This window comes from Dreissena polymorpha, chromosome 13 (genome assembly GCF_020536995.1).
Source record: "Dreissena polymorpha isolate Duluth1 chromosome 13, UMN_Dpol_1.0, whole genome shotgun sequence".
Lineage (NCBI taxonomy): Eukaryota > Metazoa > Mollusca > Bivalvia > Myida > Dreissenidae > Dreissena > Dreissena polymorpha.
In genome coordinates, this window is record NC_068367.1 from 49,995,783 (window position 1) to 50,023,718 (window position 27,936).

Below are 27,936 nucleotides of genomic sequence, written 5' to 3' on the forward strand. Positions count from 1 at the left end.
ACAGAATGATAGGAAATATACCAACAAATCAGGGTTGCTAGGTAGCCTACCTAGAATTGGCCTGTTACTAAGGAAATACCTGCGTTGTAAATTATTTTGCCATACATTTGTGGGGAAGATATAAAATGTTTAATTAAATGTCTTACTTGTGCTGAAAATCTTTTCATTTAGTAGAAAAAGTCAATTTCACTCTTAATTTGCCGAATATACAGGAATAGAGGCTATATTAAAGATTTGGATGCAAACACAAATGTCATATAATCCATATTTTTATGCCCTCCTTCAGGGGCATATCGTGATCGGACTGTCCGTCACACTTTGCGTTTAGGTTTCAAAAAATGCTCTTAACTTCTATGTCCCTTGAGATGTAACCTTCATATTTGGTTTGCATGTGTATATGGACAAGGCCTTTCCGTACGCACAAAAATTTGGACCCTTGTGACCTTGACGTTGAACTTAGCCTAGGGTCCGCTTTTAGGTTTCGAAATCTGTGTTTAGGTTTCGAAAAATGCTCATAACTTCTATGTCCATTGAGATATAACCTTCATATTTGGTATGCATGTGTATATGGACAAGGCCTTTCCATACACACACAAATTTTGACCCCTGTGACCTTGACGTTGAACTTGTGGCCCGCGTTAAGGTTTCGAAATCTGCTTTTAGGTTTCGAAAAATGCTCATAACTTCTATGTCCCTTGAGATATAACCTTCATATTTGGTATGCATGTGTATATAAACAAGGCCTTTCCATACACACAAAAATTTATACCCCCGTGACCTTGACCTTGAACTAAGAGTGCGTTTAGGTTTCAAAATCTGCGTTTAGGTTTCGAAAAATGCTCATAGCTTCTATGTCCCTTCAGATATAACCTTCATATTTGGTATGCATGTGTATATGGACAAGGCCTTTCCATACACACACAAATTTAGACCCCTGTGACCTTGAGGTTGAACTTGTGGCCCGCGTTAAGGTTTCGAAATCTGCGTTTAGGTTTCGAAAAATGCTCATAACTTCTATGTCCCTTGAGATATAACCTTCATATTTGGTATGCATGTGTATATAGACAAGGCCTTTCCATACACAAAAAAATTTATACCCCCGTGACCTTGACCTTTAACTAAGAGTGCGTTTAGGTTTCGAAAAATACTCATATCTTCTATGTCCCTTGAGATATAACCTTCATATTTGGTATGTTTGTGTATATGGACTAGACTTTTCCATACGCACAAAAATGTTGACCCCTGTGACCTTGACCTTAAACTTAGGGTCCGCGTTTAGGTTTCGAAATCTGCGTTTAGGTTTCGAAAAATGCTCATAACTTCTATGTCCCTTGAGATATAACCTTCATAATTGGTATGCATGTGTATATGGACAAGGCCTTTCCATACGCACAAAAATTTAGACCCCTGTTACCTTGAACTTAGGGTCCGTGTTTAGGTTTCGAAATCTGCGTTTAGGTTTCGAAAAATGCTCATAGCTTATAGTGCTGCAACAATACGCCAAAAACTGTATTGCAATATATTGTCAGTTCAAAAACCCGTATTGCAATATATCGCAATATATTGCTAACTTGTACCAAAAATATAACTTGCCAATTACCCGATAATCCCGTATATTCCAGCTTTAAAGCAAAATATGGTACATATTTACTATAAATGTGCTCAAGAATAACACGAAACACAAACATTGGCAAATTTTCTTAAGTATCGAATACATTTTGGAATTTGTTACTATTTAAAGATGTGATGAAAAAATGCCAACCAGGGCATTTTTTTCCACTGAACACTCGTTATTCACCTGATGTGAAGTTCCCGTTTTTATACAAAACAAAATACACCCATACTTTCTATGCCACGTTCTACATGTCTGTATAATTTTCGCGCGCTTTTTATTGAGACAAAGGATAAAGCACTTTTTATTTGACACTAGAATTTTTTATTGTCGCATTAGCATTAAAATTTGGAAGCGTAATTCCGAAATTCGGAATACAAATTTAATAATGCTCAATTCAGAATCGAACAAAACATTTACAGCTGTGCGCAATTAATTCAACGATAATCTGTTCAAAAGCATCAAACGAATGCTCCGATGTAACAACGCTACTCCGTATAAAACACTATCAGAATGCTATTTTTATGGAAATTTTTTTTTTACACTGCTTTGTTTTGTTTACCTTGTTATCATTATTTCGAATGGCTTTTCTGGACGAAATGTGAATGAATTTTTGTAAAATGTTGATACCGGTATGATGAAAATCGTATCGCAATACAATATGCTGATTGCGTATTGCGATATATACCGATAAACCGGTATATTGTTGCAGCACTAATAGCTTATATCAAAGAGTTTATTGGGGGCATATGTCATCCTTTGGTGACAGCTCTTGTTTTATTTAAACATTTTAATAACACATGGAACATACATAGATATATCAGTAATCATATGAGCTTATTTATGTCAGTCATTGTCTTTCTAAGCTAAGCTGCTAGCAAAAGCATGTTAATAATGTTAATGTATTCAGTAGATGTATACAAACTTATGTGGTAATGTATGGCGCTACAAAAACTTTAATTTATTTGAACATAAAAGAATAGTTGTACAATACATAATACTAAATCACTGTCATCAACTTACAATAATTGTTACGTACATGTGCTTTTGTTATTTTTGATATTGACCAAATTATATTTTTAGGCCTTTGGTTCTTAAACAAACTGATGGCAACTGTTCCAAATTCACAAGGTAAGCCCTTTTCTTCTACCTTATCATTGAAATGAAATCCCAAAATTGCAACATGCAAATTATTCACACTGTACCTAAAAAAATATCTAAATTTTATTGGGGGGGGGGGTGGGGGATAGGTCTTATATTCAATATACAGTCAACACTCGATTGCTCGAACTCGCAGGGACCGACAACAAAAGCTCAAGCCAACTGATAAATAATATACTTATGTTCACTCACATGAATCTGCAATAGATTTACATCTCCAGTTGAAGAGTAATTCATACTGTCTAAACCCCGTACTGCATTCTGCTATTAAATTAACAAGAACTAAACATATAACATTAACATTTATTAGTCAATATTTTGAAACAGTTACAGAAACAATCAAACAAATATCATGTTATAAATAATATTATAAAATCGCGTTTGTATGTGGAACATTTTTGGGTACATGTATGATGTAAAAAACAGCACTATAAGACAACAAATCATGAATTAGCACTAAATACACATTGCTGAAATATTAAATTGAATTTATTTATTTTCTTTTTTTAAGAATGACATGATGTCAATATGTGTTATGTAAATAAATTGTTGTATAGATACATTTTTTTATTCCATTAAGTTGACATTGTACATATTATGATGCAGCTGTTCCAGCCATAACAGTGTCAATTCTAGAAATCCAAAAGTAGTGGGAAACTCCCCCCCTCACTTGAAACTCCCCCCTTACTTTGAGAAATATAGGGCATTTTTCAGAAACAGGAGGGCAGTAAACAAATACCGTTTTTATACATTTTTACTTTTAATGTTTAATTGCTTTACCTTAAACATTATATACTGTTAAGTAAGTAAAATACTATTAGTAACTGATGTTAAAAAAAACAGCACTTTCCATTCTATTGCAATAACTTGACTAATGAACGAAAGTATGTTATCACATGGTATTTCTGTATAAATTTATATAATATAAATAAACATTTACCGATTTGCATGCATTTTATGATATACAGGGATCAGTGCAGCGCTACAAAACTTTGATACAACAATCGGTAATTCCACACTTTCCATGTGGTTGTTGTTACGTTGTACATGCAGCTTGACTTTCGCACCCTTTTGTTGAGACAAAAGATAAAAAAGAACTACGTCAAGAGAACTGTTAATTTGAGGTTAGAATTTGTTAACCTTGCGTAAACATTAAATTTTGGAAGTGTTTTGGATTACAGATTTAATTATTTGAGAATTCAACAAACGTTTACAGTTGTATGTAATCAATTCAACGATAATTTCTTAAAACGCTTTACCTGTATCGATTGTTTTGACAATATTATGCATGAAAGGCACAATTTCTACACCTGAATGCTAAAAATAGCTCGAATAGCGCAATCACGCAATATAAAATGGACACTGCATAATATCACTGCATTTACAAAAAGCCAGCTTTGATACAGAATGTTATCTTTCACTCGAATCAATTAACAATTGAGTTGATGATATGTTTGCAATGATGGAGTGTCTTTAATCAAAGGTCCCTAATTGATTAACAATTTTATGTGTCCCAAAGTGAGTTTGAGCCAAACAAACAAGAATGTGTGAAAATTGTGACAGTGACTGTAAAAATAGTAAGTGCCATCCGATAATTCAACCCTCGCTAATTCGAGTCATCCAACAGAAATTTATATGAATAAATAGCAATAACCAATGGGTGCTTTGGGGAGAGTTCGAGCCCACCGGAAGTAAGAGCCAAGTGAGTTCAAGCTATCAGGTTTCCACTGTGCAACAAAATGTGATAACTCTTATTTATTCGTAAAAACTTAAGTTTATTATATAGTATGGTCGGTAAATGTTAGTATTTTTGTCTATTTTACAATTATGCTCAGTGACGTTGAAATTCTGATCAGAAATGCTTTCAATAAATTTGCATTTCAAACATTTTTCTGTCAGATAAAAAGCTAATAATTGTGTTTTGTATTCCAAAAAAAAAGGTTTATATTTTAAAATGATATAGGTTTCTGTAACAGTTATAAACAGATTATTGCTGATCAGGGGTTTTTTTGAGTTGTGGGGGAAGGGGCCTTTAGCCCTTATGTGGGGGAAATTTTACACGGGATTTTCCACTTTGGGGGAAAATTGTGCGCGTGGGAATTTTCGCGGCATTTCCCTTTTGGGGAGATTTGTTTACTTACTCTCTCATAATTACAATACATTTGTACATTTTTGAACTATATTCATTGTTTTTTCATAATTTATTTCGTTTGGCAAGATTAAATTGAAATAGAATTGAGATATTATAATCATGAGACACATCTTTCTATTAAAACAAAAACAAAAAACTTTTTTTTTTTTTTTTTTTTTTGGGGGGGGGAATTTTTGGTTCTGAAAGGGGAAAAAACCAGCCTAGTTTGGTGGGGGAAGACGCCGATATTCCGCGTCTGTTATATAAGGTAAAAAAACCCTGCTGATTGAATACTTGACAATGCACTTTGTTTTTTCCAGATTCAGATCCATTAATGAACATTTTTGGCTCTGGGAGGCTCAGCATAAATTCACAAGAAAGCGTAAGTGCAGAGAAAACCTGTACTAAAACGACAGGACCGTTTGGAATGCATAGTAAGCAGCACAGGAAGTCCCGTAATGTGAAATCCAAGTATGGTATGGGCCGGAACAATGGGTTGTACAGCGAGCCTGCTGGAGGGCAGAATGATGGAGAGAAAGCAGGGGAAGGCAGTCAGGATCTCTTCAGTAGCCAGTCCTCCTGTCAACGTTCCCTGCTCAACAATCAGATAGACATCACCCTACAGGTCTGTAAATGGTTTAGGGATGGAAAACAGAATTCAGGAATATCATGAACAGTATTTTGTGTGGTTCCATTTCTTGAATTCTAGGGGAGTCTCTGTCACCTTCTTTAACCCATTTATGCCTAGTGGACTCTCTCATACTTCTAAATTGGATCTATTTATTTCCAAAATTAGGGATGTCAAGTATACTTATTTCTATATTTAGATTATTTCTTACAGAAATTCCTTTAAGCAAACAGCGCAGACCCTGATGTGACGCCGCATCATGCCGTGTTTCATCTGGGTCTACGCTGTTTGCCAAGGCCTTTTTTCTAGACGCTTGGCTTAAATGGGTTAAAAACCACTAATAATTGTTGGATAACTATTGGGATGGTTAATAGTTAGCTTTTTGTATGCTCCTTTGAGGCAAAATAGAAAAAAGAGCACAGGAGATGTGAATAAATTGTTGTGATTCCGGCTAATCCAGGGTTCCAATCTGTAAGCAGTGAATGTATATTTGGAAGAGACTCTTGACTCAAGATATACTTTACTAATAGAGAGTTCCATCCTGATCCAGAACAACATTTACGCACACAAATTAACCCTTCCCACTCAGAATCAAAGTGAAAATGGCTATGTGCAAACAGCATTAAACCAGATAAGCCTGCGAGTAACTGGCAGTCTGTTCAGGTTTAATGCTATTTGCTGCTCATCAGTAACTAAGGGTTGGAAATGAAGCCTTTAAAACTTGAATACACAGTAAGAAGGGTCTTGAATTAAATATAATTTTTTAAGGGACTACAAATGCGTAAAACTACGTATCTAAGTGGTAAAGGGTTAAGCAGAGTTTACACATGACAAGTCTCAGCTTAGGTTGTTTGCCACTTAAATGATCTTAAAAACAAATTCATTCACTGAAAAAGTTACAAAGGATTTTACAATAAAACTCAATTCAATATTAACATGCAAATAATTTGTTTCTTCCAGTTGACAGAATACATGTGGGTGCAATGCGACAACCCAGACTGTCAGAAATGGCGGCGTATCCAGGCAACCGCCAGTGGCGACCTTGGTAACACTGCTTGGTACTGCCATATGAACCCAGACCGTCACTTTGACAGTTGTGCGGCGCGGGAGGAAGATCATGCCTTGTATGACAGAATGGCCAAGAAAGCGGGCATCAAGTATGTGATGTCCGCGCTCAGTGAGGGGTCATTGGTTTGGGCAAAGATGTCTGGGTACTGCAAGTAAGTGTTCCTGATCTTCATGAAAGTTTAGTCATAAGAATGAACATCCCATGGGAAAGACAAACAACTTACAGGACATGAGGTCCTATAATTCTTTTAATTTTCAGGACCTCGCCCTAATTTACCTGTCTTGTCCTTCTTTTACCAAACAAGAGAGGATATCTTTTCATTGTGTTTATATCCTTTCATTGAGCTTATTTCCATCAAAATGATGTTCACAATGTTCAACAATTGAAAAAAAATGAAAATAAATAAAATTGGGATCATTAGGTCAAAAGTCCAGGACACTGTTGCAATAAGTGTGAAAATCGTTTCCATTCAATAACTCGTCAATTAACTGACCAATTGGCTTGATACTTCACACATGCATTGACCTTGGACAGTAGATGACCACTCTTGAAATTGTGGTCACAAGTTTAAACATTAAGTGTAAAATTGGTTTCCGTGCGATATGTCATCAAAGGATTGAGTTGATGGGTGTCAAGGCCCTGTTTGGGAGGGGGGTGGGGGGTGGGATCTGTCTCCAACTGAGGAGCTCTTGATAAGTTTGAACTGGTATTTAAACAAAGTTTTTTCCTTAGCCAGTGACCTTTATTCCAGATGGCCGGCTATCATCACACCTGACCCGGCATGCAGATTGCACATGTTCGCAGACCTGGACGGGGATCCCCTCAGTTACCATGTAGAGTTCCTGGGCAACCCTCACTCCCACTCCTGGGTTGCTGCCAAGTTTGTCTCTGTGTACGGACATAAGGCTCTTTCAGAGATTGACGACTCACAGTCACAGAACAGGGACTCTGATGTCGCCAAACTTAAGGTAACAATACTTGGCAAGCATTTCTGCTTAATACTTGTGTGTAAAGTGTTGTCCTAAATAAGCCTTTGCAGTAAAGGCAGGCTTATCAGGGACGACACTTTTGGCTTTTGTTATTTTTTCTTTAAAGAAACACTCTTTGTAGCAAAAACCAGTTTAGGCAGAAAGTGTCATCCCTGATTAGCCTGTGCTAAATGTTTCATAAACAGGGCACAACAACAATTTATGACAAGCATTAAGCCCAGTTTTCCCACACCAAGCTCAAAGGTGACTCCTCTAAATAGCTACTTATCAATCCTGAATATTTAACCTTTTTGTTAAGTTAGTATTTGATATAAACTCTCAAATTATTTTTTTAATCAAGAGACAACACTGACTGAATAATCATAACAAAATGTGTCAATTATATGTATTTAGAACAGTCTGGGTACATATATGTCATGCTTTTAGGCTCTGAAAATTACTCATAACCATTACTGATGAATATTCATGTGTACTTATGTATAGGCAGTTTTTCTAATACCAGTGTAGCTCTGGACTGGTCAGGAACTAAGCTACCAGCTAGTGGGACTGGGGAAATCTTACCTAACTTAACTCTTTCAGTGCGGAAACCGAATTTTGAAGGCCTGTGCAAACAGTTTGGATCCAGATGAGACGCCACAAAACGTGGCGTCTCATCAGGATCCAAACTGTTTGCTATTCTGATAGTATTCTTGAAATAAAATCGAAGAAAATGCTAATTGTTGAAATTCAGCAGACAACATTTTAGCAGACGACAAATTTCCCAGCATGCAAAGGGTTAAAAGCTGACAGGGTAGCTCCTGACCAGACTGCAAAGGCTGGTCTAAAGCTAGGCTGGCCGCATATGGCATAAGACCCATTTTTGCACAACGTGGCTCAAATACAAAAGCTACCAGTCAACTATAAGGCTGAAAAATGTCTTGCCCAAAATTCACATGTTACACTTTATTGACATAGCTCGATCGTTTATAATATTTTGCCCAGTGATTTAATTTGCAAATTCTCTTACGTAACATTATACTTTCTAACAATGGTGTAATGATATAATAATGTCTGCCTTGCAACCCTGAGGCATCAGGTATGACCATCTTTCTTGAAACATTGTCAACATGTTAATAACCAAGACACTAATTCTTTCAGTGCTGAAACCGAATTTTAAAGGCCTTGCAAACAGTTTGGATCCAGATGAGACGCCACAGAATGTGGCGTCTCATCAGGATCCAAACTGTTTGCTATTCCTATAGTATTCTTTGAAAAAAAATGAAGAAAATGCTAATTTTAGAAATTCAGCAGACGACATTTTAGCAGACAACAAATTTCCCAGCAAGCAAAGGGTTAATACTCCTTGGAAAGAGACATAAGAGATTCTCTAAGCCAAAGTCCTATACTGCAAACAAGCTGAAACTTGTTCAACCTTTTTATTCTCTCTAATCATGCTCTCTTTCTTCTATTTTTTAGCGTGGATGTCGCAGGGGTCAAGGCAGGTCAAGGTCAGTGCTCAAAGGCCGTCAGCGCAAGTCGTACCTCCGCATCCACATAGAGGACGTGATAGAGGAGGCTGACTTCCTGCTGGGGCTGGCTCCAGAGGAGAGGCTCCCATACTGCACCTTCACTCCTTCCAAACAGGACAAACACATTGGTAACTGGCCTGTGATATGTGACAAGTGTTTGGCTGGCAGGGCTTTTTATGCCCCCGGATCGATAGATCAGGGGTATATTGTTTTTGGCCTGTCTGTCTTTCTTTCTGTCTGTCATTCTGTCCCAAAACTTTAACCTTACAGTAAAGTTTTGCAATAACTTTTGAAATATTGAACATAGCAACTTGATATTTGGCATGCATGTGTATCTCATGGAGCTGCACATTTTGAGTGGTGAAAGGTCAAGGTTATCCTTCAAGGTCAAAGGTCCAAAAAAAAGCGGCGCATTAGGGGGCATTGTGTTTCTGACAAACACATCTCTTATTTGCCTTTGTGAAGCAGCCTTTAACCCGTAAATTTGTGATAAAATGAGTAGTGACGTTTTCAAAATTGTAAAAAAATCAGTTGTGAACTTTTTCAAAGTTTAAAAGTAGTTACAAACTCTTTGTGAAAATTATAGTCGCAAACTACTCAAAACGACCATTCTCTTAGAAGGTAAAGAAGCCCTGGGTGGGACAAGGGTGAAAGGGATGTAAATTAGCTGGATTAATAAGCAATTGGTTCTTAAAATTTGTGCGAGGCCCCTAACTTTAGGTCCTCAATACGAGGAAACTGGAGGAACAAACATAGGAAACTTTAATACATGTCTTATAGGGCTGTGCTGCCATTCCTAAATGAAAGTTGTATATAGCTCAGTCATGGTTGTTAAACCTTCCAAGCAAAACAAACACCTAAGTAACTGGTCTTGTATATGTGACTAGTAATTAGGTGCTTTGTGAAACCATTCCCCATTGCAAGCTGTATACAGCTCTTTGATTGTTAATATATTAAAGCAGAACAAATGCCTAAGAACTGGCTTTTGAATTTATTCCTTGTTTTAGTGTTTTCTGTAGTACCTGTAACCATTATAAGGCGTAAACCGCATGCATGTTCAATCATTCAAAGCAAATCAAGCATTGTTTTAGATACTTGTCTTTGATTTGAATTCTGATTTCTTTACCAAAAATTTCATAATTAGGACTCTGGCTTCAGCGCTGGGTGGTCCCTAGTTTTATTAGTTTGAACTCATTTTAACCCAGGTTTGCTAACACAGGCCTTTTTTTGTCTATATTGGGAAAAAGTACCTAGCAAAATTAGGATTTTTCGAGTCGCGAAATCTTCCAAATTGGTAAGAATTTTCATCGACAAAAGCATTATTTGGGAAATTATTGACGTAAAGCCACTTGCCCAAACATGAAATATCACATTAACTGTAAACCTCATATTTTTTAATAAAGATCAAAATGATGCACCACAAAACCTTTCTTATTTTTGCACATTTAACAAAATGATAACAGCAATTAAAGTCTAATTAAAGTCTAAATTAAATGCTCTTTGCACTTGCCTGGGCGGACAACTAGGTTATAAAATAACTTGCCCGGACCCAACTTTTACTTGCCAGGAGCAAAAGGACTACTGTTAATGTTGAGCCCTGAAAATGCTAAGAAAGTATTAAAATGTTGTTTTACCATGCAACAGTCATTGTCCACTGCTAACATAAGTATGTGTATGATAAAAAAACAGACTTTGTCAAGGCTTTTTTTCACGCTTTTTGGGAAGATAGCCCATGGCTTTGAATTGGGAATTTTATCGGCATCTTCAAGAAATTGAGAAAATAAATTGGGATTTAAAACTACATGAAAGAGTTCAACATCGTTAATCACAAACACCATCATGATCAACAGTTTTCCACTATAGTACGGCCATGTTTACCTTGCATCATATTTCGATTTATATATTTACAAGGAGAACAATCTTGCATCAGGCACTATTTTATTAGGAGGCACTTCATCTTCTTCTGAAGAACTACAGTTTTTGTTTGGCCAGGTTTTTGCTTAAGAATCTTTCACGTAATATTTGAATTGTGCAACATCTTTGTTTTTCATTCAGCTGAATCACAAAACACTTGAATTTCATCGCAAATATAATAAACACCTGAACAACATGGAGAATATCGGGCACACAAATAATGCCCACGTTATCCAAATTTAGGTAAACTGTTTAACTTGTACAAGACCCGACTGGACCACAATTTGTTAAAAAGCGAATGAGCCGATGTCATGAGCATTTTTTTCCAGATTGGGAATTTTTAAGCAAATTTTGGGGAATAAATTTTGGCTATTAATTCGGGTAAAAAAAGCCATGTTTGTTATCCCCCGCCATAGGCGGGGGGATATTGTTTTGGCGTTGTCCGTCCTTCTGCAATCCGTCCGGCACTTTTGTGTCCGGAGCCATATCTTGGAAGTGCTTTGGCGGATTTCAATGAAACTTGGTACGAGTATATATATGGAAAAGAGGATGATGCACGCCTAATGGCATTTTACACCATCTGTTAATAACAGAGTTATGGCTCTTTGTATCTTGGAAAAATGCTTTTTTGTGTTCAGAGCCATATCTTGGAAGTGCTTTGGCGGATTTCATTGAAACTTGGTATGAGTATATATATATATGGATAAAAGGATGATGCATGCCAAATGGCATTGTACACCATTGGATAATAAGGGGGGAAAGGCCCTTTGTATCTTGATAAAATGCTTTTTTGAGTGTCAAATATAACACTTTTGTGCCCAGAAGCATATTGGCGGGGGATATCAATTCAACAAATTTGCTTGTTATGCTTGAAATTCAAATAAAATACATAGCTCGATATGTCATTAAGTATTTTTTATGAATATTCACAGTCGAAGGACCTGCATCCAACATATTTTTATTCAAAATTCAAGTTGCCAAATGTCTGAAGGCAACCATTTTTTGAAACGCAAAAGTAAAGCCGAACCTCATAAATGTACAGTATTTAAATTTTAAGAAGCTTACAAAGGGAAGTGACTCTGAATCTGGCAGTGGCAAATGTTCATCGCTTGCTTGCTAATGGGCGAGTCAGATTCTTGGTTAACCATAGATTGACTGGTGGTAGTATTTCCCCACAAAACATTCAGTTTTTGTGTGCCTTCGAGTCAATTTTTCGTATTTTACTGCAATAGTACTTTGAATTATGCGACATTTTTTAGACTGCGTCCGATTTCCGTATTTTTTACTCTTTCGAACCACAGTTATGTTGAAAGTGGAACTAGTCCACATTTATTTACCTCAGACCATCGATATCGATTCTCAACCAATTGACAGTAGTTAATGCGTACACATGGTTATCACTTGTTGTATACATACCTGATAATTCTGAATGATCCAGCACTTCAATATTTAAAAGCTAATTCTGACCGAAAATGACCGTAAATGTGTCTTAAGAAATGCACGGACACAAGCGGCCGCCATTTTGTCTGAAGTCTCAAGATCTCAAAATTGCATTATGGAACACTCGATACGATGACGTTCTACGCATTGGTACATTAAAACACGGCGCCCGATTATTTAAAACACGGTACCTACCGGGAAACGCATTTTTGGGCTTTGATTATTTTGGTTGCAAGTTGGGATTTTTTTTGATAATTGGGAAAAAACATCCATATTTGGCATTGGGAATGGGTCCGACTATCGGACCCGTGAGATAGGCAGAAAAAGGCCTGTAATGGGAACCTGTACAAAGCTTATATCGAGAAGCAATCAAATTTGCACTTGCTAAATACTTTCGAGTAAAGTATTTAAAGAAAGAAATGAACGATGAAGGAAAGGGATGTTTTAAAATGGCTTAATTTCAAACTCAACATTAAACAGCTACTTTTTATACTTATCCAAAGTCTTATTTTTGTTTTTGGATTACAAAACATATTCCCAATACTGTGGTTTTGTTGTTTGTTATGCGTATGTTACAAAACTATGCATTTATCCATTTCAGCCTTTTTCTTTATACTGAATTTTTTTATTTTATTTTATTTTTAACATTTTTTTTCCCTTTTGCTCAGTTTTGAGCAAGGCCAAGCAGCCAAAATCATGTGACCAGTGTGGGCAACACACAGCCAAGAAACGGAAAAGGGAAGATAGTAAAACTCAGAAGCATCAAAATTTTCACCATAAAAAATCCACTGTCATAACTATGGTACTTAAAGTGTTAAATTATGTTAGTGAATGCGAGAATTTTTACAAGTTATTGTTATCATTCTAAGTTAATAATTACATGTTTGTATAATTTAAGTTACTTAATGTTATTTCGCTTTTGTTCAGTTTGGAGGTTTTAAAAGGCATTTTTAACCATAAATAAGTGTGTCAAAATTAGATTATGTCCCCCCTGCTTACCTTGGGACGATTGCGCTCTTCTTTATGATATATTGAGTTAAAGATTACATATCATTGCATGTAACAGAACTGACAGACGTCTGGTTACATTTAAGCGCCAAAGATTGTCATCACCTGTGCTCTTTCCACCAAAGGCACACGAGCCAGGAAAGAAGCCCAGAGGCAAGGAGAATAGACCCACCATCTGTGACTACAGCTCAGAAGTGTCTGAGGTGTCTCAGGACGAAGGAATATCTGGTAAAGAACTCGTCCTTCATATGAGCCCCATCATGCGAAAATGGGTCTTAATCCAAATTGGGCCACCAAAGCTCCAGACCGGCCTGCACATTTGCTACCTCTGTCCTTTAACACAAGATATCATGGTATCATACGCGGACAGGGTAACTCCTGACTGGACAGCGTGGATGCGCTGACTGGTTTTGAGCTACATTGACAGCAAATGGTATAAGACCAATTTTCGCATGACGTGCCTCATATCTTGAATGCAATTATGTCAATTTTTAATATTGATTATATTAATATTAAATAGGGTAGAATACAGTACAAGGCTTCATCATTTTAAATTTTATTATACTTTAATTTATATACCTGTTTAAAAATCTTAAAAAAATACAAGGTTTATTGATCTTTGAGATAAAGGCACATTAACAGAAAAAAAAACATGTTATGCTATTTGCTGCTTTTGTATTACCATACAAGATAGACTACTTTTTATGGCTTATTATTATACAGCACTGTGGAAATAACAAATTCCTTGTTCTATTATGCAAAATATCTTCTGGACATGAACATATTTTCAGAAGTTAAAAGCTTTGGAGAGTGTTTACTGCAAAGCATTATTATTTCTTTAAAATTAATTTTAGTTGACTTTGTGTAGACCTATCCAAGAATTGAAGATCCTGAACAAAATTACTGCTCATCAGTTAATAAAATAAGGGTTGGAAATGAAGCCTTTAAAACTTGAATTTAGTAAGAAAGGTAATTAATTAAATGTAACTTTCTTGGGGACTACAAATGCATCAAAAACATCTATATGTGGGAAAGTTTTTAAAAAAGAGTGTTAGGCTGGTTAATTCATATAAGCCGTGCTCTGTGAAAAGGGGTTAAAATGCATGTGCGTAAATTGTTGTCCCAAATTAGCCTGTGCAGTCCGCACAGGCTAATAAAGGACAACACTTTCAGCTTTTATATGTTTATTGTTAAGAAAGTCTCTTCTTAGCAAAAATCCAGTTTAGGCGGAAAGTATTGTCCCTGATTAGCCTGTGTGGACTGCACAGGCTAATCTGTGACAACACTTCACGCACATGCATTAAAACCCCTTTTCACAAAGCACGGCTAATATATAGTTGCCACCAATATTTTTCTGCCAATGCTCACTATTCAGTGCCCACCTTCAAGACAGAGGGTTCTCAGCTGGGCTTTGATTCCCCCGAGCAGTTCTCTCAGTCCAAACTGCGCATCACAAACACTCTTGTGGGCAAGACCAAGGAAGAGAAGTACAGCATGGACCTTGATGTAGGCTTCAACCCTTTGCATGCTGGGAAATTTGTCGTCTGCTAAAATGTCGTCTGCTGTATTTCTAAAATTAGCATTTTTTTCGATTTTTTTCAAAGAATATACTATCACAATAGCAAGCAGTTTGGATCCTGATGAGACGCCACGTTCTGTGACGTCTCATCTGGATCCAAACTGTTTGCAAAGGCCTTTAAAATTCGGTTCCTGGGTGCTGAAAGGGTTAACTTCAATATACACTGTAACTTAAATATAGCGCGGCAATGGGGTCCATGCCGCGAAACAGCGTTATAACAGATCCGCGTTATAGGTTTTGAGCTCATTTACTGCAGGGCGCTATAAAAAAACAGGTATAGAATAGCCTATAATATAGGTCATGTATATTGCCATGTTGTGTTGACGCAAATACATGCATATAAACCGAATCGTATCGATAACAGTATACATACCGCTTTTCTTATGTGCACATTTATCCGATAATCCAATACAATTGCAACATCACTTAAAAAATAATAATCTTCAACATTAATGACGATATATGTTTAAGAAATTCGTAAACACAACCGTACGCATATATGCAATTTTCAGAAGTGTTAAGAGTACAGTGCATTATGGGGCAGAGCTTTCATTGGACGAGCGACTTTAAATTTAGATTGAATGCAATACAACTCATGTACAAAAAATTGTTTTATTGCGTCATACGCATGCAAAAAACGTGTTTCCCGGGGACTTTCTGATACCGCGCGAAAATGAAAGTGAAACTCTGTTAACAATTACCTGTACACTGCGTTCGCATGTAAATAAATCGTCTGCATTATTTAATTTCTTATACACGAACTGAAAGATTAAATGACATAATACTAGAATGATAATGAAATGACAGAAAAAGTTGTTTTATACAGTAGGCAGTATATTTCACAGCCGCTCATTTAATATAGTCAAACTGCAACCATATCAAAGTAAGAATGTTTCAATCGTTTTGAATTACGTTAATTGTATAACTATCCCGCTTGCTTATGGAAATTATCGCACTGAACCGCTCTGATGAGGAAAACATGTAATAAACACTGACACGGGAGTTTTTCACACCTTTATTGACATTACACAACAGATTAACACCAATAAGCTGTCGGTGTTGTTTAACCTCCATGCGATTATAATCGGTTCAACGGACGGTTGAATAAAGCAATCAACATGTGATTGCCGCCATCTTTGAATTGTCTGAAAATACATGAAGTTGCATAATACGGATTTGAATCAGAAATCAAATGGAAGGTTGGAGAAATAATGGGATCCAAGCAACCTCCGCGTTATATTGGATTCAGCGTTATAACGGAGCGCGTTATATTGCAGTTACAGTGTAGTGTAGCTTATTTCTATTAAAGAGACTTCTTGTTAACAAAAAAATCCATAAAACAGGAAAGTGATGTCCCTGATTAGCCTGTGTGGAATGCAAAGGCTAATCTGGCACAATTCTTTACACACAGCGAGGCTCAACTGAAATGTATCGTTTTCCTTAAATCAATGCTAAAATCTTACCTGAAGTCTGTTAATTGTCATTTGTCTATGCATTATTATTATTTTCAAAAATCAGTTTTATTAACCCTTCAATAAACATGCATGAAACAAAACTCTTACAACATAATAAGTCAAGTTGTTTGATGAATTCAAATAAAAAACACAGTTTTAAATTTGATATTTTCATTTTTATAAAATTTATCGCATGATAAAAACAATCTAGAACCTTATATTTGCTCTCCAATATAGATGTACAAAAAGAACGAGAGGGCATTTGAGCATGATGTGTACAGGTTCATGTTACGCCATGGCAGGAAGATACGCAGCATTCCTATCTGGCACAACGTACCTGTGAGACTCTTCCAAGTGTTTCTAGCAGTGCATGAGCGTGGAGGGTTTGATCAGGTCAGTGCATGTCACAGAGTTGGCACAGGCTAGTCACACGACACTTCCAGCATAAAATAGATTTTTGGTAAAGAGGGTCTTTTGTTCAAGAATTTTTTTTAATAAAAACAGAAAGTGTTGTGTGGACTGCACAGGCTAATCTGGGACGACACTGAACCCATATGCATTAATGCCAGTTTTCCCAGAACAAGGCTTACCGATTGTGAAAGTGGCCTATGAGGTTGTTATTGTTCCCTACCGGTTTCACCAGAGGGGACTTATGGTTTGCGCTCTGTGTGTCCTTGAGTCCGTCACACTTTTCTGGATCCTACGATAACTTTAAAAGTTCTTCATATTTTTTCATTTAACTTGAAACATGGATAGATAGCAATATGGACATTATGCACGTCATTTCTTTTTGTTCTTGCGTCAAAAATCCTGGTTGCTATGGCAACAAAAAAAAAATAATCTGACAATGGTGGGGCCGGTAGGGGACATATATTGCTTGGCAAAAGTCTATATCAAATTAACACATATATGTATGTACCCATCAAATAGCTGTGGTACATGAAATACTTTGCTCATGAAATTCTTAATACTTTATGAAAAGCTTTGTATGTATGTACTGTATTGTCTAGGTACACTGGAAAAAAAAACACACATATATACTTGTCATTCAAGGATTGTGCTCACCATTATTGCATTTGTATTTTTGTCGTAAACATGAACATTTTGTCACATAATTGAATGAATTCTCTTCAAGTCCTTAGAAAAACAACCATTGTCAATTAAAGTATAAAGAAACAGACTGTAATAATGTTTATTGAGAATGGGTCAATTTTTCTGATATGAGTGTCATGAAGAAAACAAGGCATATGTCTAATTTGCAAGGCAAACAAAGATGTCTTCGCTGCTTAGTAACCGATATGTTAATGTTGTAAGTTACTAAAAAATTATTTGGTGGGTTACAAATATGTTTTTGTTTCTAGGTTAGCACTGTTTGTGTTGCGAGGTAACCAATGTGTGTGATGAAATTTAATGATTTATTGTTTTAGGTTACGTAAATGAATTTGTTTCTAGGTAACAAATATGTTTATGATGCATGATTACTGGTATGTTTTTGTTACTATGTAATTTCTTAGCTTGTTGCTAGGTAAACAGTGCGAGTTTGTTGATAGGTTACCAATATGGTTGTGTTGCTAGGTAACCAATGTGTTTGTGTGTCTTGAAAATCAAACCAGACGGTTTTGTTAGGTTCTCCATATGTTTGTTTTGCTAGGTTACCAGTGTATCTATGTTGCCAGGTAACCAGGAAGAAGCAGTGGAATGCTATCTTCAAGGAGCTCACAGAGCAGCACAATGTCACCAGTGGAGTGCAAGCCAAGAAATTCTACTTGAGGTATGATCTATTTAATCCTTTGGCAATCAGAAGCAAAGTGATAATGGCTAAATGCAACCAGCATAAAAGCTGAACAGCCTACGAGGAACTCGCAGTCTGTTCAGGTGACATGCTGTTTGCTACTCATCAGTATCTTAAGTTTGGAAATGAATCCATTAAAAACTCCCAGACTGTTCAGGTTTTATGCTGATTGCTACTCATCAGTATCTTAAGGTTGGAAATGAATCATTTAAAATTTAAATCTAGTAAGAAAGGTCTTTGATTTTCTAAGGGACTACAAATTCATCAAAGTGCCAATCTGAGGGTTAAAAAGTTAAGATTCACTCTGCATGGACTTCTACTGAATCATCTAATCATTAATACTCTTAGTAAAGCTGTAGCTATTAGTTTGCCCTACAGCTCTTATTTGAGTTCCAAAGTATTTGTTTTTAGCTAATCTATTTTTTGAAGAAAAAAAAAGAGCTATTGTCATCACTTTGGCGTCGGCGTCCGGTTAAGTTTTGCGTTTAGGTCCACTTTTCTCAGAAAGTATCAATGCTATTGCATTCAAACTTGGTACACTTACTTACTATCATGAGGGGACTGGGCAGGCAAAGTTAGATAACTCTGGCGTGCATTTTGACAGAATTATGTGCACTTTTTATACTTAGAAAATTGAAAATTTTGGTTAAAATTTTGGTTAAAATTTGTGTTTAGGTCCATTTTATTCCTTAAGTATCAAAGCTATTGCTTTCATACTTGCAACACTTACTTACTATCATAAGGGGACTGTGCAGGTAAAGTTATGTAACTCTGACTGGCATTTTGACAGAATTATGTGCCCTTTTTATACTTAGAAAATTGAAAATTTGGTTAAGTTTTGTGTTTAGGTCCACTTTATTCTTACAGTATCAAAGCTATTGCTTTCATACTTGCAACACTTATTAACTATCATAAGGGGACTGTGCAGGCAAAGTTATGTAACTCTGACTGGCATTTGGACGGAATTATGTGCCCTTTATACTTAGAAAATTGAAGATTTGGTTAAGTTTTGTGTTTTGGTCCACTTTACCCCTAAAGTATCATAGATATTGCTTTCTTACTTGGAACACTCGCAAACTATCATTAATGGGACAGTAAAAGGACAAGTTGCATAACTCTGGTTGTCATTTTTACGGAATTATGGCCCTTTTTTGAAATAGTAACTTTGAATATATGGTTAAATTTTGTGTTTCGATCCACTTTACTTTTAAAGTATCAAGGCTATTGCTTTCAAACTTAAAATACTTTCATGCTATCATGAGGTTACTGTACCTGGCAAGTTGAATTTTACCTTGACCTTGAATGACCTTGACTCTCAAGGTCAAATTATTACATTTTGCTAAAATTGCCATAACTTCTTTATTTATGATTAGATTTGATGGATACTTTGACAAAACAACTCTTACCTGACATACCACAATAGACTCCACCCAAACCATCCCCCACGCCCTCCCACCTCCCCCCCCCCCCGAATCCCCCCTGCCCATTTTTTTTTTAAAGATCATCTCACAAATGACAACCACACCCTCACATTTTACCCCCCTACCCCCACCCCCCCCCCCCCCCCCCCCCCCCCCCCCCCCCCCCCCCCCCCCCCCCCCCCGATTTGTAAAAATTTTTTTTGCATTTTTTTTCCTCATAGTTGGAAGATAATGTAATAAATGACCACACACCCACACTATACACCCCTCTTCACTCCACCCCTCCCTCCTTTGTGATTGAAATTGAGAGTCCCTTCACCTTTAAAAAGAAAATAGATGAGCGGTCTGCACCCGCAAGGCGGTGCTCTTGTTTAACAAATTTATTACACCACAGTTTTATATAGAAACATAATATGTTTGTGTTTCTGTTTAACCCATTATGCCTAGCATCTACAAAAAAGGCCTTGGAAAACAGCGTAGACCCAGATGAGACGCCGCATGATGTGGCGTCTCATCTGGGTCTGTGCTGTTTGCTTAAAGGATTTCTGTAAGAAATATTCTAAATATAGAAAAAAATATACTAGACATACCTCATTTTGGAAATAAATTGATCCAATTTAGAAGGATGGGAGAGCCCACTAGGCATAATGGGTTTATATAAAGTATATATGTAAACCCATGCTCTTATTCATATGTGACAGGAATCTGTACCCATATGAGCTGTACATGAGTGGAAAAGACTTCAAAAGCTGCTTCAGCAACATCTCATCTTCCTCAACATCAGGATCTGGAACCAGGACGGTCCGGAAGTCAGACCCTGGGGTCAGATCAGCAGTGTCAGTGACCCCTGGGGTCAAGAGGTCAAGGTCAGTGACCACTGGGGTCAAAAGTTCAAGGTCAGGGGTGCAGTCTGAAGGGGCTGAGGCCAAGAGTGAGGTGGTGGCATCTTGGGAAAAACCTCAAGGTAGGCAAGACATGGTCTTATTATCACGAAAATGCTAAAGTCAATTTTCCAATTTAACCCTTTACCACTTAGATACGTATTTTTAAGCAATTGTAATCCATTTGAAAGTTACATTTTACTAAAGACCTTTCTTACTAGATTAATGTTTTTTAGGCTTCATTTCCAAGCCTTAAATACTGATGAGCAGCAAACAGCATAAAACCTGAACAGACTGTGAGTTACTTGCAGGCTGTTCCTGTTTTATGCTGTTTGCACATTTTCACTTTGCTTCTGAGTTAGAAAGGGTTAAAGGGACTGTCAACCACGAATGATGAAAAAAGAAAAGTTCTTAAATACTGTATTGTTTTGCAATTATTAGTTTAAATTGATTGAAATTTCACGACTGGTATATTACATGTACATTACTTGAAAAAAGTTAATATTTTCAGCATATTCGGTAATAAAATTTTGCGATCTGAAATCGAAAGTACTTCGCGAAAATAGGTGACATAACGATATGCACACTATAAATAACTCAAGTAGATGATCATTTCATATATAAAATATATACTATTCACTACGCATGCACAATGTGCATTCCTGGGTTTACCACATAACAATGATGATCAATCTACTGGCGTTATTTATAGTTAACTGGTAGTTACCAGGTAGACATAACCAGTAAAATGTATTACCGAATATACTGAAAATATGAAAACTTAACAACTTTGTTCAAGTAATGTAAATTAACGGGTGGTGATATTTTAATCAATATAAACTAATAATTGTAAAAAAAACGGTATTTTACAACTTTTCTTCGTCGTCGTGGTTGACAGTACCTTAAAGTCAATATTCTTACTTGATTATGCTCCCCCAATTTTTTTTTTCGTGGGAGCATATAGTCGCCGCTTCGTTTGTCCGTGCGTTTGTCTGTCCGTCCGTCTGTGCACAATTTTTGTCCGGGCTATTTCTCAGCAACTAATGACCGGAATTCAATGAAACTTTATGGGAAACTTCACTACCAAGAGGAGATGTGCATATTATCAGCGGGTTCTGGTCAGATGATTTTTCACAGAGTTATGGCCCTTTGAAATTGTCCATTAACTGTACATATGGTGCAATTCTTGTCAGGGCTATTTCTCAGCAACTAATGACTGGAATTCAATGAAACTGTATGGGAAGCTTCACTACCTAGAGGACATGTGCATATTATCAGCCGGTACTGGTTGGATGATTTTTCACAGAGTTATGGCCCTTTGAAATTTTCCATTAATTGTACTTATACTGCAATTCTTGTCCGGGCTATTTCTCAGCAACTAATGACCGGAATTCAATGAAACTTTATGGGAAGCTTCACTACTAAAAGGAGATGTGCATATTATCAGCTGGTTGTGGTCGGATGATTTTTTACAGAGTAATGGTCCTTTGAAATTTTCCATTAACTGTTCATATAGTGCAATTCTTGTCCGGGCTTTTTCTCAGCAACTAATGACTGGAATTCAATGAAACTTTATGGGAAGTTTCACTGCTTAAAGGAGATGTGCATATTATCAGCCGGTTCTGGTCGGATGATTTTTCACAGAGTTATGGCCCTTTGAAATTTTCCATTAACTGTACATATAGTGCAATTCTTGTCCGGGCTATTTCTCAGCAACTAATGACCAGAATTCAATGAAACTTTATGGGAAGCTTCACTACCAAGAGGAGATGTGCATATTATCAGGCAGTTCTCGTCGAATGATTTTTCACAGAGTTATGGCCCTTTGAAATTTTCCATTGTACATATAATGCAATTCTTGTCCGAGCTATTTCTCAGCAACTTATTACGGGAATTCAATGAAACTTTATGGGAAGCTTCACTACCAACAGGAGATGTGCATATTATCAGCCGGTTTTGGTCGGATTATTTTTCACAGAGTTATGGCCCTTTGAAATTTTCTATAAACTGTACATATAGTGCAATTCTTGTCCGGGCTATTTCTCCCCAACTACTGACTGGAATACAATGTAGCTTTATGGGAAGCTTAACTACCTTGAGGAGATTCGCATGTAATGTGTGGTTTCTGGTTAGATTATTTATTTAGAGAGTTATGGCCCTTTGAAATTTTTAAGTTGCTAAACCATCCATCGTATTATTTTGTTCAAAGATATGCCCCTCAAGACGTTTCCTTGTATCTGAATATATAGTGCAATATTGTGACAAAAAAACAACCTTTGGGGAGCATCACCCGTCTCTGACGGTTTGTTGTTTTAAGTTTTGTTTTCAATTTGTGAGATTTTGAGATGAGTTAAACCTAAATAATCAAATTTAATTTCACAAAAGCTTTTTTGATTTTTTTGGTCTTCTCAACCCTGAGTTTGTGAGGAATATGTGCATGATCTTATAGTGGAGTTTTGATATTGTATGTTTGATTTCGAAAACATTAACTTGTATTTACCTATTGGATACATTATTTTGATAACTTTATTTTGTTTCAAGTAGTAGTTATTTTTTTTATTGGTAGCTGTGGATGAATAAAGAACAAATCAGTAAGTCCTGTAGGTAAACAACGCTTGTATTGATGTTCTCAATTTTATTATATAAACAGACTTGTATCATAACCTTGCTATGAATGCATAATACAAACTTGCCGGCAATAATTTGGGCTTGCTGAGACAAAATAAAACTGAGTTAAGTATGAAGTCATATTGCCTGTCATCACTTTATATTATTAACTTTTTAGCTCGGTCCAAAAGTGCATTTGCGTCCGATTCAAGTTCATTTCTTGTGTTAGGATAATGATAATTGAAATGAGCGCTTAAGGTATCACGTTTAAACTGTTGCATTTCGTGTTTTGCTCAAAAACTTAACCAAAACAGTAAACGGTTAAACAACAGTCAATATCAATATAATAAATATTGGGTTGCAAGTAGCGTAGCCGACTAGCCGTACGAAGTATATCAATGACGAACTGCAAAACCCGAGTACTTGCGGTAAATCTGGGCTACCGAATTTGGCAGTAATTTATTTCTGATTGGTTAGCGGATAGCACAGACATGAACGGAAACTAACGGAAAATCTTCGCTTCTTTCCGAAAATCTTACAACTTGGCAACGAAACAGTGCATATGTCGCCATCTTGAAATATTTTAAGTGAATGATTAGCAAAGTAAAACACATTGATTACGTTTTTGCTTGTTAAATGGTTTTTCATTTTCTGCGGTCAAACGATATGCACATTGTATTTCATGTGCAAAATACGTACATTTTTTTTTGGAGTGTCGTTTTCGGATACTGTATTTTTGATCGATTTCACATTATTTTCGACCTTCTTTTAATTGTTTTTATAGAATGACGAATACACATGTGGTGATACGGATGGTCTGGCTTATAATATTTTATGGTTTTAATATGACGATATTGCGCAAATGGGATATGCACTGAATATTACTTCCGGAAATAATTACTATTTTCAGTTTGGAAATGCGATGGTACTGATGCTTTTTAAACGGACATAGGGATATTGTTTAAACGGTAACGTTTGGTTTATTTCATTTCGTTTAAACGTTTAGAAAAATCTGTAAACGTGATACCCTTAATGAGCGCCCTCTGTGAAAATGGGGTTAAATGCATGTGCTTAAAGTAAATGCTAGACTGACTTTTTGTTTAGGAAAGACTTCCAAGAAATGGAAAATACCATAAAAGTGGAAAGTGTAGTCCCTTATTAGCCTGTGCAATCTGGAATGACACTTTACGCACATGCATGAAATCCCCTATTCACAGAGCACGGCTCAATTGTTATCTATGGCAGGAGAAAGCCTGAGTCAAGACATAGCGGACCTCCTTGGAGAACTCAATGATGGCAGTGAGAAGACAGACAAGTACATGAAAAGTAGGTCCGATATAAATATTAGTATTTGACCTAGGCCATGTTTTTGCACCAATGTGCACTTTTCTGTTGTTTTGAAGTGCCGCATTGCCCTTTTTAAAAATCAAGAGCCACTAAGCGCCCTTATGGAAAACATTTAAAGTGCTTCTTGACAACAATTGTGACATAAGATGTCTGCAATATAAACACCATAATCTGTGACATTCTGCCTGTGTTGGATTTACTCCATGAGCGTACAAGTCTAATTCAACATTTTAATCAACTAGATTTAATCCATTAGTCCATAAATCTTTCTTTGAGACTTGCACAATATTTTCCTTTTTCCAAGACTTTTTTATGCCCCCGGATCGAATGTTCGGAGGTATATTGTTTTTTGCCTTTCTGTCTGTCTGTCATTGTATGTGTGTGTCTGTCCCAAAACTGTAAGGTTGGTCATAACTTTTGCAATATTGAAGATAGCAACTTGATATTTGGCATGCATGTGTATCTCATGGAGCTGCACATTTTGAGTGGTCAAAGGTCAAGGTCATCCTTCAATCTGGGTCATTTTTTTTCTAAAATGGCTGCTGTGCGACAATCAAAGCGCGGTAGGCGGCATTGTGTTGCACAAACACAGCTCTTGTTTTCCATTGCCATGGAATTTTCTCCAAAAGATCCATTATTGGCAAAAATATTTTATATTAAAGAATGAAAAACACATTTTTTAATGTTTGTTACCATTCTGTGAGGTCAACTATTGGAAAAGATATTGTATACAGGAAACAAACTGATGCCACTGTTCAAATGACGTTCATTCTCCACTAATGCTAAGGTAGCATTTTGAGTAATTGATGAGGGACATCAGACTTAAAAGTATTGGGTTGGGAATGTTGTGCAACATATATAGTCCATTGTTAATTGCAGACATTAGAGAAAAAATATTGTCTGCAAAAAAGACAAATCACAATCAAATCAACGATGTTTATCATAAAAATAGGTGTGATTTGTTAAAAAACATGGCCGCCAGGGGTCAGGGCAGTTTACATTATATGGCAAACCTTGTAAACACTAGAAGTCACATTTTTAGTCGTATCTTCCTGAAATTTAATCAAAAGATTTTTCTTAGTGATATATTGGCTGAGTTTGAAAATGGTTGCATTCTGTGTAGAAAATTGGCTGCCAGGAGGCGGGGCTGTTTTCCTTATATGGCTATGGTGAAACCTTGTTGAGTTTCGATTTGCCTCATTTATTGACCAATCATCCTGAGGCTTGGTCAGAATATTTTTAATGAAATCTTGGCTGAGTTTGCAACTTGGTAATGCAAGGTCAAAAAGTAGGTCACTAGGTCAAATTAAAAAAAAGCTTCTTAGCACGTAAAGTTGCATTGAAGCCAAACCTCCTGAAACTTGGTCACAGTTCGAAAATTAAAATGTGCCTAGAAATTTCATATTTATGTTTCATAAAGTACTTTTATTATTCTGAACTCCACATTGTGAGAGTAGTTTAGTTTCTTTGGGTCTCGGTGAACACGTAAGGGTCCATGGCCCACTTGTTGTCCCCGACCGTTTCACCGGAGGGGACTTATGGTTTGCGCTCTGTGTGTCTGTCTATCTGTCTGTCTGTCTGACTGTGAGTCTGTCTGTCACACTTTTCTGGATCCTGCGATAACTTTAAAAGTTCTTAATATTTTTTCATGAAACTTTAAACATGGATAGATGACAATATGGACAATATGCACGTCATTTCATTTTGTTCCTACATCAAAAATTCTGGTTGCTATGGCAACAAATAGACTAGAAATACTGCTGAAAATGGTGGTTTTCTGGATCCTGTGATAACTTTAAAAGTTCTTAATATTTTTTCATAAAACTTGCAACATGGATAGATGGAAATATGGACATTATGCACGTCATTTCATTTTGTTCCTACGTAAAAAAAATTGTGGTTGCTATGGCAACCCAAAAAAAATAAATCTGAAAATGGTGGAATTTCTGACAAATTTTGGAGCCGGTAGGGGACCATATTGCTTGACAATAGCCTTGTTTTAAAAATTGCTTTTTTTGAGAGTTAATGATATGACCCAGCCACTACTGTGACAATGTTAAGTACTTCAATGTACATGTGAGTAGAGGAAAATACCCATAACAATGTATTACTTTTATGAAAAAACAACAACTTCCGGGTTACTAGGAAAAATACCCATAGCAATCTACATGTATTAACTTCTAAGAAAAAACCTTCCATGTGACTCGTTTCTTGCAGAGAGGACTGTGGATGGACTGAGTCTGGGTTTCAAGTATCATGACCAGTCTACCCCGAGCGAGAGCCATGGCTGCGTCCCCTCTGAGTTCCACCCTACATCACTCACAGGTCTGTGCCAGCTTAGAACAGATGAGTTGCGATCTGTATAGATGGGGGATAATGCAAGTGTGTAGAGTGTTGTTATAAACACTTTGCATGCTGGGAAATTTGTCGTCTGCTTAAATGTCGTCTGCTGAATTTCTAAAATTAGCATTTTCTTCAATTTTTTTCAAAGAATACTATCAGAATAGCAAACAGTTTGGATCCTGATGAGACGCCACATTCTGTGGCCTCTCATCTGGATCCAAACTGTTTGCAAAGGCCTTCAAAATTAGGTTCCCGCACTGAAAGGGTTAATGCCTGATATCCCCTGAGTGAGGTACATAATCATCCTATCATTACCCTTTATTGTCACCCTTACAACCCCCAGGAATAAACATATCATAAATCTAGCATTGCCAGTTTAAATCTTTCACATGCAGAACAATACAATAATTGTGTTGATTTATTGTTTTTTAAGTTTTGCATACTTTTTATATTGGAAATACTGAAATTTGTATAAGTTTATTTTCAAAACAAAAGGCTTGATATTTTAAGAAAGGACTTTAATAAATAGTATACCAAGTAAGTGTCAAATCCAAATAAGTTTACTTGCTCAGCCTTAAAAAAGAGCTACTCACAAATGTTTTTGATTAAAGTTTCCTATTCCTGTGCCATTTTACCATTGCAGGTCTTGCAGACTTGAGCTATTTTACCATTGCAGGTCTTGGAAGCTTGTGCTATTTTACCACTGCAGGTCTTGCAGGCTTGTGCTATTTTACCATTGCAGGTCTTGGAAGCTTGTGCTATTTTACCACTGCAGGTCTTGCAGGCTTGTGCTATTTTACCATTGCAGGTCTTGGAAGCTTGTGCTATTTTACCATTGCAGGTCTTGCAGACTTGAGCTATTTTACCACTGCAGGTCTTGCAGGCTTGTGCTATTTTACCATTGCAGGTCTTGCAGACTTGAGCTATTTTACCATTGCAGGTCTTGCAGGCTTGTGCTATTTTACCATTGCAGGTCTTGCAGACTTGAGCTATTTTACCACTGCAGGCTTGTGCTATTTTACCATTGCAGGTCTGTCAGGCTTGTGCTATTT

The 27,936-nt window shown here is 36.6% G+C and overlaps 2 protein-coding genes across 6 annotated transcripts in view; one reads left to right on the plus strand and one right to left on the minus strand.

The window, feature by feature from the left end:
- The window catches only part of LOC127855319 (sterol regulatory element-binding protein cleavage-activating protein-like), a 252,067-nt gene that overhangs the window by 159,161 nt on the left and 64,970 nt on the right, over positions 1-27,936 (minus strand). The gene's annotated exons all lie outside the window — the stretch shown is intronic.
- LOC127855321 (uncharacterized) overlaps positions 1-27,936 on the plus strand; it is a 54,991-nt gene that overhangs the window by 23,442 nt on the left and 3,613 nt on the right. For 2 of the 4 annotated variants that reach the window (XM_052390793.1, XM_052390795.1), the window contains exons 2-14: positions 2,696-2,743; positions 5,225-5,529; positions 6,493-6,752; positions 7,353-7,569; positions 9,046-9,226; positions 13,121-13,254; positions 13,547-13,688; positions 14,836-14,966; positions 16,731-16,886; positions 18,170-18,264; positions 20,408-20,670; positions 24,440-24,520; positions 26,759-26,866. In XM_052390793.1, the coding sequence (XP_052246753.1) occupies positions 2,696-2,743; positions 5,225-5,529; positions 6,493-6,752; positions 7,353-7,569; positions 9,046-9,226; positions 13,121-13,254; positions 13,547-13,688; positions 14,836-14,966; positions 16,731-16,886; positions 18,170-18,264; positions 20,408-20,670; positions 24,440-24,520; positions 26,759-26,866 (2,121 nt within the window). Of the gene's footprint in view, positions 1-2,695; positions 2,744-3,741; positions 3,898-5,224; positions 5,530-6,492; positions 6,753-7,352; positions 7,570-9,045; positions 9,227-13,120; positions 13,255-13,546; positions 13,689-14,835; positions 14,967-16,730; positions 16,887-18,169; positions 18,265-20,407; positions 20,671-24,439; positions 24,521-26,758; positions 26,867-27,936 lie in introns of all 4 variants that reach the window. The other 2 variants (XM_052390796.1, XM_052390794.1) reach the window with 2 other exon arrangements.